Genomic DNA, 17,740 nt, shown 5'->3' with positions numbered 1-17,740 from the left:
CCTGAACAGGGCTGGAAATGGGAAGGAGAACATGAAACAAGTCTTCTGAAAGTGGGAAATAAAGCAGCAGCTGTAGGCTACTCTAGAATGAATATCTTAGCAGGTACATGGAATAAGAGCAAGGTTTTAAGGTAATACGTCATGTCAGCTGTATTTTTAGTGGTATGGTTTCTCTCAGCATAACAAGTGAAAACTAGTTGTATAAGACATATCAGATTTAAAGATTTGTTGGCCCAAGATTGAGAGTGTGAGAACGAATGCGTGCAACTTTCAGAGAGCATGTTCTTCAGAAGGGGAAAAAACATCCAGAGACGAGGCTGTGTTGCAGCTTGGAGCAACTGTTTTGTCAATGTATGTCATAAGCAATTTTCAGTATCTGCAAATAATCTGTGAGGAGAACTGGAGGAGAAATAATCTATTACGTGTTGCCTCTGCAGTGTTCGGATCATGGATAGTGTGTGTAGAGCTTGTGCTCTATATCTAGTACTGTGGTCAAATTCTCTGCTTAGAGTCCTTAGGCATTGCATCAAGTGAAATAAAAAAAGCATTGTTTCTCTTTTCACTGCATGTTGTGACCTAGCTAGTCTTAAATAAAAATTGTCAGCCATCGTTCATGTGAGTATAAATATGGTTTCCTGTACTCCCCTTATGAGGCACCATTAGTGTTCAGTGGGACTTTCTGTAGTAGAGCTCCAGACTCAGTAACCAAATACAGATTTTTCTTTCCCCCGTGGTTGGAGAGTGTGTGACATCTTACATGGTATAACTTGTTCTTATTACATCTCAATAAAACAAGAAGCAGGAGGTGGGGAAGCATAGTACTGTTTCTTCGTTGTGAAGAAGATTATCAGGATACTACAGCTGATGAGTTTTAAAAAGCAAGGTGTTATATTAAACTTCCAGATTATTCATTTAAGAGATCTATAAAAAATCCTTACAAGTAAGGCACTGTTTGAAGGATTTATGTGTTCAAAATGCAATGATATATTGGAGGTATTGAAAAATTAGTGATTTTTGTTTTGAAGTGTGTGGTCTCAACATGATTAAAGAGGCTGGAAATTTTGTTTTCCCTCCCTTAGGAGAGGGCTAATGCTTTGGGTATTTTATACTTAATGATCTGTGGGGATTTTAGTCTACTTACTGGTAAGGAAACAGCACTTCATCTTTATTATGTTGTCTTATTTGGATCAGTTCTCTCACATCTAACAATAGTTAACAGTGAACAGTCTCGTTTATCTGCCTCATTTGAGGATCTGAAAGTGCCTCAGAGTTCATCTTAACATCTTTTATAAAAGTCTATTAAATGCAGTTAGGATGAATTTGATACAGTCTTTAAGGATGCTCTTTTTGAATGCAGTACTTCTCATGAGCCTTCAAATCAAATGCATGTGAGCATCTCTCTTCTGGTCTCACTGTTGTCAAGATTGAGAGTAGCTGCTGTTAGTGACCTAGCCTAGTGTTAGGGACCTAGCAGAGGACTCTTGGAGTCCTTAGAATAGTTAAAAATGCCCAGAAACTCCCATTCTGAACTTTGGCTTCTAGTTCACCTCTTCAGTTACTTTTTTCTATCCTTGTTTGAATGGGAGATATTTGTGCAAGCTTCTGTTAACCACCGTAACAGCATGTCTTCTCATGGAAGAGCAAGAACTGTCTGGCACAATTTTTTTCATATTTCAAAGTTTTGCATAACTAAACTTACATGAGATGCCTGCTGCTGCATCATTAGAAAGTTGTTATAAGAATACCATGCTGGAAGAAAGTCCTTGGATTTACATGATCTAGTTTCTCCCACAGACTTAAGCAACAGTCTGTAGTACTACCATGTGCTGTATGTCGTGGTACTCCACAGTGCTCAGTATGATCAGAAATCCAGAACCTGTGGTGGTAAAATGCATTGTGAATAGGAAAGAGTGAGAACGTTAACAGGGTACTCCACAGTCTTTTCTGTATTAACATTCAAAACATGTATGGCTTTTTGTAAAGACCATTTGTGGAAGAAATTGGATGAAGACTGTGTCTTTAAGCATTTTTTAGGCACAGAGAACAGTTGCTATAAGATACCGCAGGTAGGGTTTGAAAATCTAAATGCATGAATCAGAAAAAGTAATTATTTCTGTAGCACTGGCCTTTATGTATTGGGCAGTGTGTCTTGGAGGTTTTTTTTTCTTTGTCCCCTATTGCCTCCTGCATATTAGTTGGGTTTTTTTTGTCTTGTTGAATTACATAATGGATTTTGGAAAGCTGTAGGCTTATCATGATTATCTTTCTGGTTCTTGTGTCATTGGAAATTGATTTGATTTGAGACTGACTGAATTCCCTTAAGTCCAGTTTTGTGTGGTTTTACTTAGTTTTTTTCAAACTAGTGTGTTCTGTAGAATAACTGGCTTGCGTGTTCAAACCGGTAACTCATTCAGTTTATAATTTCCAACAAGATTAAGACTCCTTGTTTATGTGATTTGCCCTTGTAAGTGTATCATGATTATGCAGAGGGTATGTATAAACCTGTTGAGTGATCCCTGCTAAAGGGAGAATTTGTGCTGTGACCCATCATGTATTACTGTTGCACAATCTGTCAAAGAAAGCTGTTGGGTTGTTTCTGTGAGGGCTTCCCTCTGTCTTCATCTGCTTGTCCTTTTCCCTTCCTCTGTTTCCTGCTTGCAAGTTCCAGGAAGGGAGATGTTCTTGATTTGAGTGTTAGCACAATGGCATGAAGTTCATGTGTATGGTGTGCATAGTACAGTAGCATTTAATGAGTAAAAGAACATGCAAAGTGCAAATTGTAGAGGGGAAACCTGAAATGTGCCCAGCTGAGAGAATGATAGAATACATTCTTTAATTCTTCCCCGAACTGTAGAATCCTCTGCTTTTTTCTGTTAAGCACTTCTAAAGGTCTGTTTCTTTATTACTTAGTCTTTCATCATTAATATTTTATATATGCAGCAATGGTGGATTTGGTTTTGGTGTGGTGGATGAAATGAAATAAGCTGACTGTCTGTTAGAGCTGGAAAGTAGAGAGATGGAGAAATGGCTTCATCTTGGAGACAGTGAGAGTTGGGCATAGCAGGAGAGGTTAAAGGCCAGGCTTTCTTTCTAGAGTGTGGCATGATTATTATAAAAAAAAAAACCATAATACTTGCAATTTTTATTACTAAAACCTGTACTGAATATGGACTAACTGCTCAAAAAAGGGAAGCTGAGTGCACAGTGATGTAGAAAAGGCTTGTGTCTAGTGGAACAGTAGGGTTTGGGTGGATTTTTTCACTTTTTTAGTAACGAATGACTCAAGTATCCTAAAAACAGATCCAGAGCAGTATCTTGTTTCAGCATGGGATGCCTAGTAATGCTGTATTAATTCCCTTATCACAGTATTGCTGTTGTGGAGAGATAGAATTTCGTACATTTTTATGGAGGAAAGCTTGAAAGAATGGACTCGAATCAAAATCTGTCAGCCGTCTATTTGACTCTCTAATGTGGCAACTAGTATCAGGCTTCTGTACATGTCTTGAAAGTAATCCAGGTAATTCACTATGTTGTTTAATCCTAGTGTTGACAGATTAGTTCCTTCTGGCTTGTTCATATTGAGGTTTTTGTGAGCTAAAAAAAGTTTTGTCTAATTAGAGACTTGCTGGCATCTTGGGTAGTGCAAATAATATCTCAGGAAGGATCTTAAGGACGTGCTCTTCCTTGTAGCAGTCAGTGAGTCCTCACCTTGCAAACACTGTTGGTCAAAGTCAGCAAATGCTAGAAATATCTTGTTAATTCGTCTTCACATTGTTTGTGGAATGAAATTGGGAAATTGTTATTTTTATTAATAATAGTAATTTTAGTAAGCCAACCAGTTGGACACCCTGCAGACAAGACTGAGTCACGCGCTTGTCACCTGGGCAGAGAATAGTTCTGCACCCAGTGAAGACAAGAGGGACCTTTGGCATAATGTGTGGAGTGCTGTAACTGTGAAATAACTGAGACACTTCATGTTAAAACTAGTGAGTTACATCAGACTTCTCACATGGCTCTGTTCAGATGTTTGTGGCTCAGCCAAATGGCATGAGAGGAGGATACCATTCTGCAGAGTTTGAAGAATAACAAGCAGCATGGTCTGTAAGCAGTTACTTTAGCAGTGTAGGTTGTGCCTCTGTGCTGAGGGTGGATAATAAACTGTATGCAAAGTAAATAATAATGAGAATAAAATATCAACATCAGAGCTTCCTTTGAAATTCAGTTGAGGCAGGGTGGTGGTCCTGTTTCACAAGCAAGATTTCAGCTTTTTTGGTCATGGTGAGTTTCTCTGCTTGAATAGATAAGGGTTTGTTCAGTGAGACCGTAACACAAAAGAAATCCGCTGAGCAGATGGGTTGCAGCTTCTGTTCCTTCTTGGAGGAGCTTACAAAATGGACTGTGTATTTCCTCCACTGCAGTAATAATTCAGTAACTGTAATTAGTTCAGTAGTTCAGTGTTGTTATTCTATGATAGGAAAATTATGTAAGCCTACAGGATTTTCCAAATCTGGAAAATCTGCAATCTCTTTATCTTTAAACAAGGAAGTTTATTTCAGGAAAACTCCAGGTGCCTTATATACTCTTAACTCACTTTGTCTAATTACTGTATTGTCAAAAAGTATAGGATGTTAGCACTGTGTAATAAATGAGTCATATGAGAGTCATGCTTGGAAGTGCAACTTGAGCATTGTGGTTTAAATAATATTATTATTTATTTAGAAAGTTACACGTCCAAACATTTAAACAGAGGTGTTTGAAATCATATTGTCATCTGTTCTGGGACCGTACTGTAAGCAAAGTCTGTTGATTTGCCCATATGGGCATCCCATATAGGATCTAAAAAGAATAAAAACAGTGCTGAAGAGGTAATGTAAGTAGCTTATTTCCTTTCTTCCTACTTCAAAATGCTTCTGAATTAAAGATAAGATTCTGTGAGAGGTTGAGTGCTAATAAATTTTACAGAATGGAGGTAAGAAGTAAGCATCCCTCAATTGGAATATAATCCTCTTACAAACTATCCTTTTGCAGCCTAGTTTTAGCACAAAAAGTTGAAAAAATAAATAGCATAAAAAAGAAGCAAAGACATTATACAGAAGAATTCTTGTTCTGTGAGATGGTTGAGTGAGTGAGGTGCTGGAAATGTGATCAATGAGATGTGAAGCTATCTTAAAGTCAACAGCTACTTCAAATGAAATCCTGAAAACTACTATTCTGTTTGAAAATAAGTCAATAAATTACAGAGCACTGTCATTTGACTGATATAGTTCATTTGAGAAACTGACATTGCTCAAATGTTAACTTATTTATCAAATTTGTTGAACTAGGATTGTTCCTCAATTTTTTGACCTGACAGATACAATTTGAATTTGTTTCAGGGTATGGAGTCTGGCTCTGCATATAGTAATTTTCCTTTTCACATCCTTTCTGGGTACACATGCATTGAAATAGGTTTAAAAAATAACTTAGGCCAACTTGGAGTACTGTGTTGCAAGAAAAAAAGGCGCTTTAATATAAATGAAAACTAGATCTTATTTAGAGGGAATTTTTTTGTGTATTTGCTCTCACCTTGTAGTTTCAATTTTACAGGAGTCAGTTTCATGGGTATAACAGGAACCCAAGAATTATTACTGAGCTTTTAATAGTTCTGTAGACTGTTGTGTCACTGTGAAATACACTCTTCTTTTTCTTCTACTCCATGTATTTATTTAAGATAAAATAAATAGTGTCTATGAGCACTGGAATAGAAAACACAATGCTGGAATTAGATGGTTTACAAGGAATGTATTTCAGTACAAAACCTTAAGTGGCTTCTGTAAAACAGTCTTATGTTTGTTTTGGGCTAATGACAAACTTTCAGGTGATGAGATTTAAATGCAATATCAATACATTTCTGTGTATGGGGACATACCAAAAGAAATCATAACACTTGTCATATTTATTGGTATCATTAAACACTTCCATCAACTGCGCACACCTGCTGGATTGCATCTTTTTTTCTTTTTTTCCAAATGAAGTAGAGATATTTAATTCTCACAGGAATTTTTTTTTTTTATTTTCTTGTTTACCCTGCTGCGATTAGTCAATACATTATATAGCCATGTAAACGACCAAAGACTGTTTCAAAATCTAAATGAATGGCTTGGGAGCAAGACTGGCTTTTTTTTTTTTTTTCTTTTTTCTTTTCCTTCCACCTTTAAATGTACTTTTTATTCAGCTTTTAAATTTTTTTTTTCAGTTTTAAATGTTAGTTGGTGCTGCATTAGAATTAATGCTTCCTGAAAGTCATTCAAGTCTTGCATAATTTTGGTCAATCTGTTTGTCATAATTTTTTTCCTGCCAAAACAGCAATTTTTATAAAAATACTTGACTAAACCATGCAGAGGTACCAGTGGGCTGAGGAGACCTGGTAGGTGTGAGGGTTTTCAGTTACTGTTATATTGATGACTAACTGAAAAATCCATAAATTTGGCTCTGTGGACTCTTAAGAGAACTCCAAGAGAGACCTGGTTGGATCTGTCTGTGACCGTTCCCTCTGTTGTCCCCCTCCACCTTTGGTAATGCACATCATCACATCTGTCAAACTGCTTGTGCAGTTGGTCTGGTTGTGACCAAAGTTATGTAGAAGTTAGAATAGAATAGAACAGAATATTTCAGTTCATACAACGATGATCTAGTCCAACTGCCTGAGCGATTCAGGGCTGACCAAAAGGTAAAGCATGCTGTTATTAAGGGCATTTTCCAAATGCCTCTTAAAACACTGACAGGCTTGGGGCATCAACCGCCTCTCCAGGAAGCCTATTCCAGTGTTTGACCACCCCAGTGGTAAAGAAATGCTTCTTAATGTCCAGTCTGAACCTCCCCTGGTGCAGCTTTGAACCATTCCCACACATCCTGTCACTGGATCCCAGGGAGGAGAGCTCAGCACCTCCCTGTCCCCTTTTCCTCCTCAGGAAGCTGGAGAGAGCAAGGAGGTCACTCCTCAGCTTCCTTTTCTCCAAAGTAGACAAACCCAAAGACCTTAGCTGCTCCTCATGGGACATGGCTTCCAGCCTTTTCACCAGCTTTGTTGCCCTCCTCTGAAAGATTCCAGCACTTTAACATCATCTTAAATTAAAGGTACTCAACGTGAAGGTTGATGGAGTGTGGGTTTTAGGTGGGTTTTTTTTTTTGGAAGCAGCCATGTTGCTGATAGGGGGCTCAGTAAAGTTGGCAGTGGGTAAGAAAATCTTCACACTTCACTTATGGGTAGACAGACGTCTTTATGTTCATGTACCTGACACAAAAATGTACCTTATCTGACTTGCTAGGAATACTGCCCCCCTGCCCCTTCAGTACTTTCCTCGCATTTATGACCATGTTCAGAGATGTTGATTTTTGTAGCTAAATTTTAGTTTTAGTCTCTCTCACAGGAGCATGGAAATATTTGCATGGTGAACCTCTACGGGCTCTGCACATGAGCTGGGGCTTTTGGTGCTCTTGTCCTCTTCATTGCTTCCTAGTGTTTCCAGGGTGCCCTAGCTGGGGACATCCCTCCTCTCTTGGGTGTGTGTTCGCGTGTGCATATGTATGCAGGTCTGTTCTTCATTACCGATACGATAGCAATACGGTGCTGAGGTCTTGCACATATCTCTTGTAAGCACTTGGTTGCTGGGTCACTCAGCAGTTAGGGGTGGGGAGCACTTACCTCCTGGTTGCTCCATGAGATAGCCTTGTGAACTCAGTACTTAATCTTGGCATATTTTTGGGGGTTTTTTTTGATAATTATTTTGATTTCAGGGTAGATAGATGCCTGGGCCTGGATTCTGGTATTATCTTACTCGTACTTGGAACATGACCTGAGGGAAGTGTTAAGATGTATGGAATAAATACAACATATGCCTTAGGTCCTTGTGAAGGATATGGGTGAGGAGAAAGATGGTTTTGAGAAAACTATTGCTTCCTCTGCAGCCTTGGAGCAGGCTTGCTTTTAATATATTTGCGTATCAGGCAGTCCTGGAGCCGCTGTGGAGAAAGTGGGCAGTGTGCTGTTGTGATGCTTTTTTGGCATTGCTATTTTATGAAGCAGGCCAGGAGGACTACACACAATTATTTACACTTTGGTTAAATAGGTTATGGTCAGGGCAGATAAACATGTCTGACTTTCCAGGAGCTTTTCAATGGAATATGTGTCTCAACCAAATTTCAGATGCCCTTTAGTTCACAGGGTGCTTGACTTTCTCCAAAGCTTCTGGCTTTTTGTAAAGGAAATGTGGGTCTTCCCAGGGTTTTCTGTAGTTTCGGGACATGGCCCCTTTCGTTACTGTTTGCCAGAAGTTTGTCTACCAGGAGGGAGCAACCATACTGAGCAATTTTAATGAGCAATCAGTAAAACATTTTTGACCTATTTCTGTTGGCTGTTGACAATAATAATTGCTTCTGCTGTTTCTATATCAACATTATACAATAAAACACTGTTTCTAAATTATTCATGTTGATTTTGACAGCCCCTTACTCTCGTGACACTGTCTCTAAGGAGAAGTTGGGAGATGGAAAATTTTCCTTGGTTTTGACAAACAGCCATCTTAAAAGTTGTGGGGAGACAATAATTTGGTATTTCTTAATTTTCTAATTTGGATGCTTTTTTTTTTTGTCCTGATTGCATCTATAAGAAATGAAGGTATTTTTTCATTACTTATCTACATGGGCAGGTTTTAAAATATAGTCTTTAAAGCATTTGTGTTCTGCATAGATACCTGATGAAACCAGGAGGAGAACTGGTATTCTGTGGCTTAAATAAGAAGTCTGGAAGTGTGTATTCTGTTACGGTCTGCTGTAAAGTTGATGGTTAACCAGTGGGCAAGAAGCCATAGATTTGTGCCTGGTGACACGAGCCTATATTAGCATGGCATTTGCCTCGTTTGAACTGCAGACTTCTGGAATTGAGCAGTGATCTTCACTTGTAAGGTGCAGCACACCTGGCATAGTCCAGTGGAAGAAACTCGGTCTTTCCAGTGGGGATAACAAGGTTATTTCATGTTTTGCTCACTAAATGTGTAAGGCCAAGTCAAGAGACCTTTTACACTTAATTTTTACCCCTGTTCTTTATAGGAAAAAATGGCTATGAGCAGCTCTACTTCAAAGATAGAATTTATTTTATTTTGTTAATAGTCACAGAGGAAGCAAACTGCTTTCTGTGCAAATTGGTGTTGCTTTTGTTAGCAGGAAATCTCGAATTTCAACCTGAATGTGGAATGAAAGTTTGGAGGAAGCACAGGCATGGGCTGGAAGGGTGGCTGGTGTATTTCTCAGGTATATTTAAATCTTCACAATATTTGAACTCCCTTTTGATTTTTGTTATCAGCAGTTGTTAGACCTTAAAACTGTAGTCATTGACTTCTCAGCTAAAGGTCTGGAACTGATGTTAGCATTAAAAATAGAAAGTAGGGGGGGGAATGTAGGAATCATCTCTTAAAATAAGGAGGGTGTTGTTCTTGAGTATGTTCTAGATATGGAGGTTGTTATTGAATGTGCTCTTCTTGAAAGTAATTGCAAATTAGGCAATTAATACAAATTAAATATACTTTGAAGGCTTACGAAAGTGGCTTCAGGTTGGTGTTTGCAGAATAAAACAATCTAAATCATAGCAGCCATTTTAGGGACCTCTGGGGAATGTTTTTTGATATTTTGATGCTTAATAATAGCACATACAAGGTCTGATGCTTATTTTCATATTATGTTGTAGTCCCTAATGGTAAGTTAATAGCAGAGCTATCTGGAGAGAAGTTGTGTTACTGTGGTCCCTTGATGGAAAACATCTTGAGGGTGCAACCTTTGCAGCCTGTGTTTTCTGAGTAATAACCTTACTTGTGAACAGAGCCAACACTTGTTTAAATAGGCATTATAAAGAACTATGAGCAAATACACTAATTACTTTTGTAACTGCAGAAAGCAATGACAGAGTGAGTGGGGAGAGGGCTATACTTTCTGTCTTAAATAATGGTTAGTAGAAAAAAGCCTTTTGATGTTAAGATGAAATGGTAATGAGAGAAACTCCAAATGCTTTTTTTATTAAAGTATTCCTTTTTAAAATTTTATTGTTAAACTTCTTTGAGTCCTCTGTGCTTGGCTACCAAAATCCTTTTTGAGTGTCTCAGAAGTCGTATAAATGGCATCCAGCATGCCGGGTGGACGTGGAGTGCATGGATGTACTAAAGACCCTTTGCACTTTTCCTCAGATTTAGTTACCAGGGCTGGAAGAGGGGGAAGGGGAGGCATCTTTGTACTACTTCTTAACATGGGAAGGAAACAGATTCCCTACATCTTAATCTTTTAATGCTTGTGTGATGTCATACTACAATACAGGAAAAAAAAGTAAAGTCTACATTTTGATATCAAATAGATACTTGGAATGTCTTTTCCCTCTCAAAGCAAACAGAAAAATACCATGAAACACTATTTTCAAAGAAAGGCTTCAGTAATTAAACACTGTCATTCAGGTGGCTTTGCCAAGATTTACCTTGTTTTGTCCTAATTTGATCAGGTTTGTATATATTTCTTTGACATAAATCTGATGGGAAGACAGATGGATTATGTCCTCCTTCTTTCCTTATCCAAAGCAGTTATAACTGATAAACCGTTACATACGTGATGGACTTTCTTTAACTGAATTGTCTTCTGATCTTGGTCTTCAGTGCTGATTCGATTTTCTTTTTTTTTTTTTTTTTTTTTTAATAACCCCACCAAGAGATTGAGTTGTTACTGTGCTTTCTTTTTGAGAGCAGACAAAATATAGAAAACCTACACTTGAATGGTATTTTAAATTTCTTTACTGTCAAATAACATTTTAAGTGTTTCAGCATTTAGCTGGTCATAAGAAGGAAATGTAGCAGAGGAGCACTCAGGCAGATGCACACAACTAGAGGTGAAATGAGTCTTGTGGCTGGAAGACAGGCCTCAAATGCTGAAACTCTTTAAGGGAGCACTTGTTGTCAGTGTTGAGCATCACCACAGCCATGCATCCTCTCTTTCGGAGCTTGTACCCTTACTACACTTTTGAAGTTTAATAATTAAAAAAATATATAACAAATTAATAATTTTGGGTTTTATATCAAAAATGTCAGGCTGGTGCTTCAAAGTTTTGTGATGTTAGACTAATGTATTTGTTACACAGAGCTCTAAATAACCTACAAGCAATTGAGGTAATTTTTTTCAGAATCCTGTAGCTGCCGTTTTTCAAATTTAAGTAGTTCCTATTCTCTCTGATCCAGATGTCATGTAAAAGTGATGAGTAGTGTTTTACTTGTTCTTTGAAAACCGGATATACTCTGAAAACTGGAGCATAACTTCTGGAGTTACCTTGAGACAGCGTGCTAATTGGTCTAACTGTTACTTAAAGATTTGCCAAGAGGCAAGAAAAAAAGCACATGCTACTTCTTCGAGGTCATATGCAAAGTAGACAAAATAATATGTGATTACAGTTTCATTAATATGCTTGGAGTTTACTTTTGCAGAATACTAATAAAGCAAATAGTTGCTGTTAATGTAATTTGTGTCGCATGAGTTACTCTTTGGTAGACTAATCTGCCTGAGAGCTTTAGGATTAGTCAAGGAGAGATTTACCACTACAGGCGTTATTGTAACAAACTGGACTGTAGCTCTATGTTATTCAGCATTACTGTATAGAAGCTGCTTATCTATGTAGATCGGTGCTGTAGATTATTTAATTACATTGTAATGCAGATAATTTTTCTTGGCAGGGAATGTATGTAATGAATTAAACTATTGACTGTGAAGAAGACTTGAACGACACATAAAATTCTTCACCATTTCACTTTAGTTGGATATACTTTTGATGTGACCAGTGATTCAAAAATTCATGTGTTTAAAATGTTGTAACAGCATGTATGGGACAAACCACTTAATCACCACATATAGTTTTACTCTAATTTCACTCTCCTGCCCTTTTTTTTATTTTTTGAGGAGTTTTTCGTCTTTCTAAATACATATTTTCAAAGGAGTGCTACTTGCTCCATCTCTGCTGCTGCCCCCTGCCCCCCCCCCCCCCCCCCCATTTTATCTTTGTGATGAAACTGCTGTTGGATATCTGTTTAAATCAATAATAGTTCATTAGGTCTTACATTACCAGTAACTTGCACAGACTAGAGACCTCTCTTGGAAATAATTATCATCTCAACTAAGTTTGATCTTTTATTTTTTACTTTGCTGTGATAGTGAAGCATCATTATGATGCAGTCCCTAGGGAGAAAAATGTATCTCTTCCCAAAGTGCTATGATGCTTGGGTCTTCAAGACAAACTTCATGGGAAGGGAGAGGACTGAAGAGAAAGTTATTTCTTTATCTTGGTGTGATATGCAATACATAAGTGACATTTTTAGTCTCTTACCTGGAGATCTCAGGATAGACTTGCCAGCAGTTTCTAGCACACCTTTCATTCCCTGGAAAGCTTTTCTAGCACTGTCCTAGTGAAAATATAGTTGTGGTGTTGCATAAAGCTTACTTACTCTTCAAATGACAACATAGCCTAGAGGTACTTCAACTACATCAGCTGGAAAAGTTTTCAATGTTTAATTTTCCAAGCTGTTAACTTTGGAGGGACAAAAGTCCATTGCAGAGGCTGCTATAAGAGCTCAAGGTGGAAGATCTGTGTAAACCCATGAGACAGGCAGGTGAGCATGTTGGAGGTGAACATTTCTGAATGTTTGCATGGCAGATGAAATGGTATGCAGTAATTTTGTTACTATCCCTTACTAGTTTTTGTGCTTTTCCCTACTAATAGATAGCACACTGAACATGTGAACAGAATTACGATGCAAGGTTGGAAATTGGTGTGCAGGCCTTATCGGCTAGGATTACATGTGATGACTTTTTTAAAGCATAAGGAACTACTGAAGTGTTTATAAAACTGAGATTTGTGTAGGTGGGAGAGACCCCCCAGGTTAGAGAGCAGGCACAGGTAGTGAAGTGTTGGAGACCTGCTCCAGTGCCAGTCCAGACCAAAGGAGCCTGAGAGGCTTCACATGTCCCTTATTTTCTCCTCTTGAATCCATCAACCTTATAAAACTAAATGGCAACAATGCTTTCTTGAATTCATTAGTTAGTTTGCAGTTCTTAATTTAGGAATGTCCCCTCGATTAAAATAGATCCCATAAAATCAAGGCTATGAGGACTGATTGCTTCCAGGCACCCTTTCAGCAGGTGCCTTGGGAAGGCTCTTGTGTTCAGTGGTGGGGCACTGGCAAGAGAGGCAGCGTGGTGCATCTTGCTGCCACGTTTTCATTTGCTACTTCACTCTGGTAAACTAACAAAAGTCTGTGTGTTGCTGTGGAGGGCTGCAGAGAGAAGTGAGAAGAAACCAGAAAATGTAGGTATAAGAAATATTATTCTTAACTATCTGTTATTTAGCATAATTAGGTTTTTTGGATGAAGAATGAATTTTTAACTTTATGATTTCAGCTTTTTTCCTCTGAATTTGTTGTAGTCTGAACGATTCCAGAGGAAAACAGTATATAGAAGTACAGTCTAGTCATAGAATCATAAAATGGTTTGGGCTGGAAGGGACCTTACAGATCATCTAGCTCCACCCCCCCCTGCCATGGGCAGGGACACCTTCCACCAGACCAGGTTGCTCCAAGCCCCGTCCAACCTGGCCTTGAACACTGCCAGGGAGGCGACAGCCACAGCTTCTCTGGGCAGCCTGTGCCAATGCCTCACCACCCCCACAGGAAAGAATTTCTTCCTTACACTTGATGTAAATCTACCCTTTTTCAGTTTAAAGCTGTTACCACTTGTCCTATAACTGCACGCCCTTGTAAAAAATCCCTCTTCACCTTTCTTGTAGGCTCCCTTTAGGTACTGGGATATATAGCTTAATGCAGTAGCTGCAGGTTTTTGACCAATGATCTGAAAAAAATGTGTTCTTTTTTTAGTGTTAGAATCACTGTCAGTCACTGTTTGCGATGTTCACTCCTGGGGAGAATAGAAGCAACAATGTTCTGAAGCATATGCTTGCAAAATGGAGTGAAATCTTTTAGTTATACACTCTTCATAGGCGTATCTTTCTCAGATGTTGTCAAAAGGTCTAGCAGAAGCTCTAAATCTAGGATAGGTAAGGCCAAGGTCAGAATTGGTAATGCTCCCTTTGTTTGCCCTCACATCAAAAATGCTCCTAGGCTTGACAGTTGTGTTTTGACCATCATCTCTGCAGGCAAGCCTCTGTCAGCATCAGCTGTTTCTGTGGATTGTGCAGCAAGAGTAATTTCTTGTCAAGCAGGAAGCTGCCAGTTTTCAATCAGAAGTGCCATAGCAGATCAAGTTCTTATTTTCTTCAGAAATGAAGTATCAGATAGCAAAAATCTTGGCTTAGACGCATATTTTATAGAATGAGCAGGGAGATAGCACAAAGGCTATCTCAACAATTGGTCTGTTTTGTTAAAATGTTGCAATGTCACTGCAAATTTCACAGGTACTGTGTTGAAAATGCAATGTCTAAAATTGCTGCTTATTACTAAAGGTGAGAGGCTTTCAGTTTCAACACTGGAGGTACACGGTGGTGGCAAGCACTTACCTTCAGATATTAAATAATTTAGTGTGTCTTTCTTGTCCCGTCCCCCCCTTCCATCCAAAATGTTTAAAAAGGTATTATTTCCACTCCACTTGTTTACTAAAAGTTAATTTGAAAGCTCAGTGCTGCATCTTAGCCGGAGATGTAACAGACAAATCCATTAACCTACTATCCTTGCTTTAAGGACAGTCTTAACATAGAGTTCAACTTGGGAAGTTGAGTGAATTATTCATGATCATGATCTAAAAGCTTTAGTTCTGTTTACAGTGTCTGTTAATTGCTTCAGTATTTCTTTATGATTAGAAACATTTAGCTGTCCTAATCAATAAGATGAAGTGCTCTGCGGAGCAGTTCATTAGTATGGCCCTGTCAGCTCAAAATATAGAAAGCTAAATGTGATCATGGCTTGCTCTGGTAATTTCATTAAGATGGGAGATGTCATGTCTTTTCTGAAGGGAATGAGATTTTAAGTAGACAGTCATAGGTTGTCATGTTGTTAGAGTTAAATTGATAGCACTCCAAGTCAACAGCCACATTTTTTTCCCCTCAACTTTAGCTGTTTTAGCTAAGGCAAAAATAACTGAAAAGCTCCCTATTATAAAGTCAGAAGGCAAGGTCTCCCTAAATTTACACCTTGAGATTTTGAGTGAAAAAAAAAAAAATTAAAATCTGCTACAGTATGACTGCTGTGTGCTTTATTAAATTAATAGACATCTCAGTTGGAGGAGCTGACTGTGAATAGAGTTCACATGCACATGTGTCACCTGTGGAATGACTCGCTTCTATTTTTACTGAAATTTTCATAAGATTATGTTGCATCTATGAAGAAAAAACATTAATTTGGAGGATTTTTTTTTGCAAGTATTTGTTATAGATGTGTCACGTTTGAGATGCTTTCCAGAGTTTCTGAAGATGTTAGTAAGCATGTGATAGTTTTACTGATCAAAGCAACCCAGACAAGGTGTCATCCCAGTTATTGGAAAATAATTACCCGGTGGAAGGACAGTGATGGCTGACTGCTAAATTGTAGAGAGCTTACTCGTTCCGCAGGAAAAGAGAAATTGAGATAGTAAAGGGAAATCTCTGCTAGTAGAAGTGTTTCCGTTTTATTCTTTTTAAGCTAAATTGTAGTAACATTTTAACATCTGAAAGAAGGAATGAAAATAAATGTTTTCTCCTTTTCTAAAAAAAAATCCTTGTTTTAATTGTGGCATTTTAATTTACAATGCTAGTTAATGTGTTAGGGTAGCTAGATGTTGACTCCTGCAATGTTTCTTGGTGTTAGATTTGATTTTTTTTTATTACTGCAGGCATATAAAATTCATGAAGTCTTTTGTGTTTGTTTAAACAAAGAGTGGGGGATCTAAGATACAGGATTTGCATACCTCTTATAAAACAGTAATTTTGTTTCTTCAGTTTTTTCATTAACTTTTAAAATGTTTTTAATTTTCCCCTTAAGAAGCCTTCTAGTTAAATGATTAAAAGCTAAAAATAGATATGGAAACCTAATTGCATACTCTGTGGTACCTCAAAGGCAACAGGCTTGCCTTTGGAGCAGGAGGGACAGTGGAGAGCCATTGACTTCTCTCTTGAGGAACCTAACCTTCAGAGGAGGTTTATCTTTGTGTTGTGTTTCTCAGATGGTAAAACTGAAGTGAGTACTTCTGGCTTACACCTTCTGGTTGGCTATGCCAGAAGTCAGAGGGCTGAAAAAGAGCTCTTGATTTGTCTTAATGGTGTGGTCTTGTGGGAGGCATTTAAACCAGTTTTGAGGTTTACGGGGGAGGAAGGTTGTTGGTTTATAAACGCAGATAGGAAGCTCACAGACATTACAAAATTGCATTTAATTGGGATATTGTTGAGGGCAGCTCTGATGTTTGGCTCCACAACCCAGCAGTGCTGGGGCAGTTGAAGGAGGGGGGGCAACTGGGTGGTGCTTGATGGGCTGTGGGCAGGCAGCATGCCAATGGGAGGCAGGGACCGCCACTTTGGGTGACCTGTCTTAAGCCTCAGTATGTTAGTGCATGTTCGGGTCATTGGTACTCTACAATGCTTTGGTAAAGACCTAGCTCACAACAGTCCCATTTTGCTACTACCCCAGCCACTGCATTTTAAGGTTCTTTTGAAACAAAGTTGAGGTGGAAGCCACTGCTTTTAATCTCATCTTTGTAGTGCATGATAAAATACAGCCTGTGTGCTCAACATCTAAATGAACTAGAGAGTATCTTGACAAAAGATATACTCAGGGGTTTTTTTAGGAACTCTTGGGGAAAACTTGTTACTTTGTATATTGTTAATGAACCCCTCCCCTCCAGTACACCAAGTATATTTGGAAAATTAAATGTCTGTAATCGTGCTTCAGGTATGCTCATTGTTCTGTGTTTAGCCCAAATCGATAAGAAGAAAATTTTGGGCTACAAAACAGTTTGATAACAGCTCTAAACTCTGTGTTACACTATTGTGTTCTGGATTTTTATGAAAATCACATTTACATTTCTTAAATCTGGCTGAAGGAAACAATTTCAGCCTTTGCTGCCGTGGATGGGTAAACCTAGAGTTTGGTTCAGGCTTGCTTGAGCTGTTCCTGCTTTGGATGTACCTAAATGTTAGATGTGAGATGAAAACTTTTTTTTTTCCTTCTCCTTTCAGGTGCCTGCTGATGGAAATGCTGGGTTGTTGGCAGAACCTCAAATCGCCATGTTCTGTGGGAAACTCAACATGCACATGAATGTGCAGAACGGAAAGTGGGAATCAGACCCCTCTGGCACCAAGACCTGCATTGGTACTAAGGAAGGGATTCTCCAGTACTGCCAGGAAGTAAGTGCCATCCTCAGGAACAACTATGGTGTTTGTTATTCTGAAGCACTAAGGTGCAGGCATGTGCTGGAGACCTGAGTCTGTAGGGACCTTCCCTTTCTTTTTTTATCCTTTTCTGCTCCATTGCCTTTTTGTCCTTTTTAAAGAGGCTCTCTTCAGATCCCGTTAAAACAACTTCAAGAACTGGTTGCTGGGGGGGGGAACTAGGACCAATTTTCTCCCTCTGTCTTTTGCTCTTGGGGGATAATTTTTGTATAGTATATGCACAATGAGCTGCTTAGTTAGAAAGTATTTTGAATAAAGCTGAGGTGACAGTTTATTATTTAAAATGCCCTTGTTCTTTCTGGGCTGATCTTGAAAGCG

The 17,740-nt window shown here is 38.5% G+C and overlaps 1 protein-coding gene across 3 annotated transcripts in view; it reads left to right on the top strand.

Annotated features, from left to right (window-relative positions):
- The window catches only part of APP (amyloid beta precursor protein), a 233,121-nt gene that overhangs the window by 31,950 nt on the left and 183,431 nt on the right, over nt 1-17,740 (top strand). For all 3 annotated transcript variants that reach the window (XM_074902362.1, XM_074902352.1, XM_074902342.1), the window contains exon 2: nt 17,210-17,377. In XM_074902362.1, coding sequence (XP_074758463.1) covers nt 17,210-17,377 — 168 coding nt within the window. The remainder of the gene's footprint in view (nt 1-17,209; nt 17,378-17,740) is intronic.

The sequence above is a fragment of the Athene noctua genome, chromosome 1 (genome assembly GCF_965140245.1).
Source record: "Athene noctua chromosome 1, bAthNoc1.hap1.1, whole genome shotgun sequence".
Lineage (NCBI taxonomy): Eukaryota > Metazoa > Chordata > Aves > Strigiformes > Strigidae > Athene > Athene noctua.
Note: the sequence above shows the minus strand (reverse complement) of the source record. Positions and strands in the feature narration are given on the sequence as shown.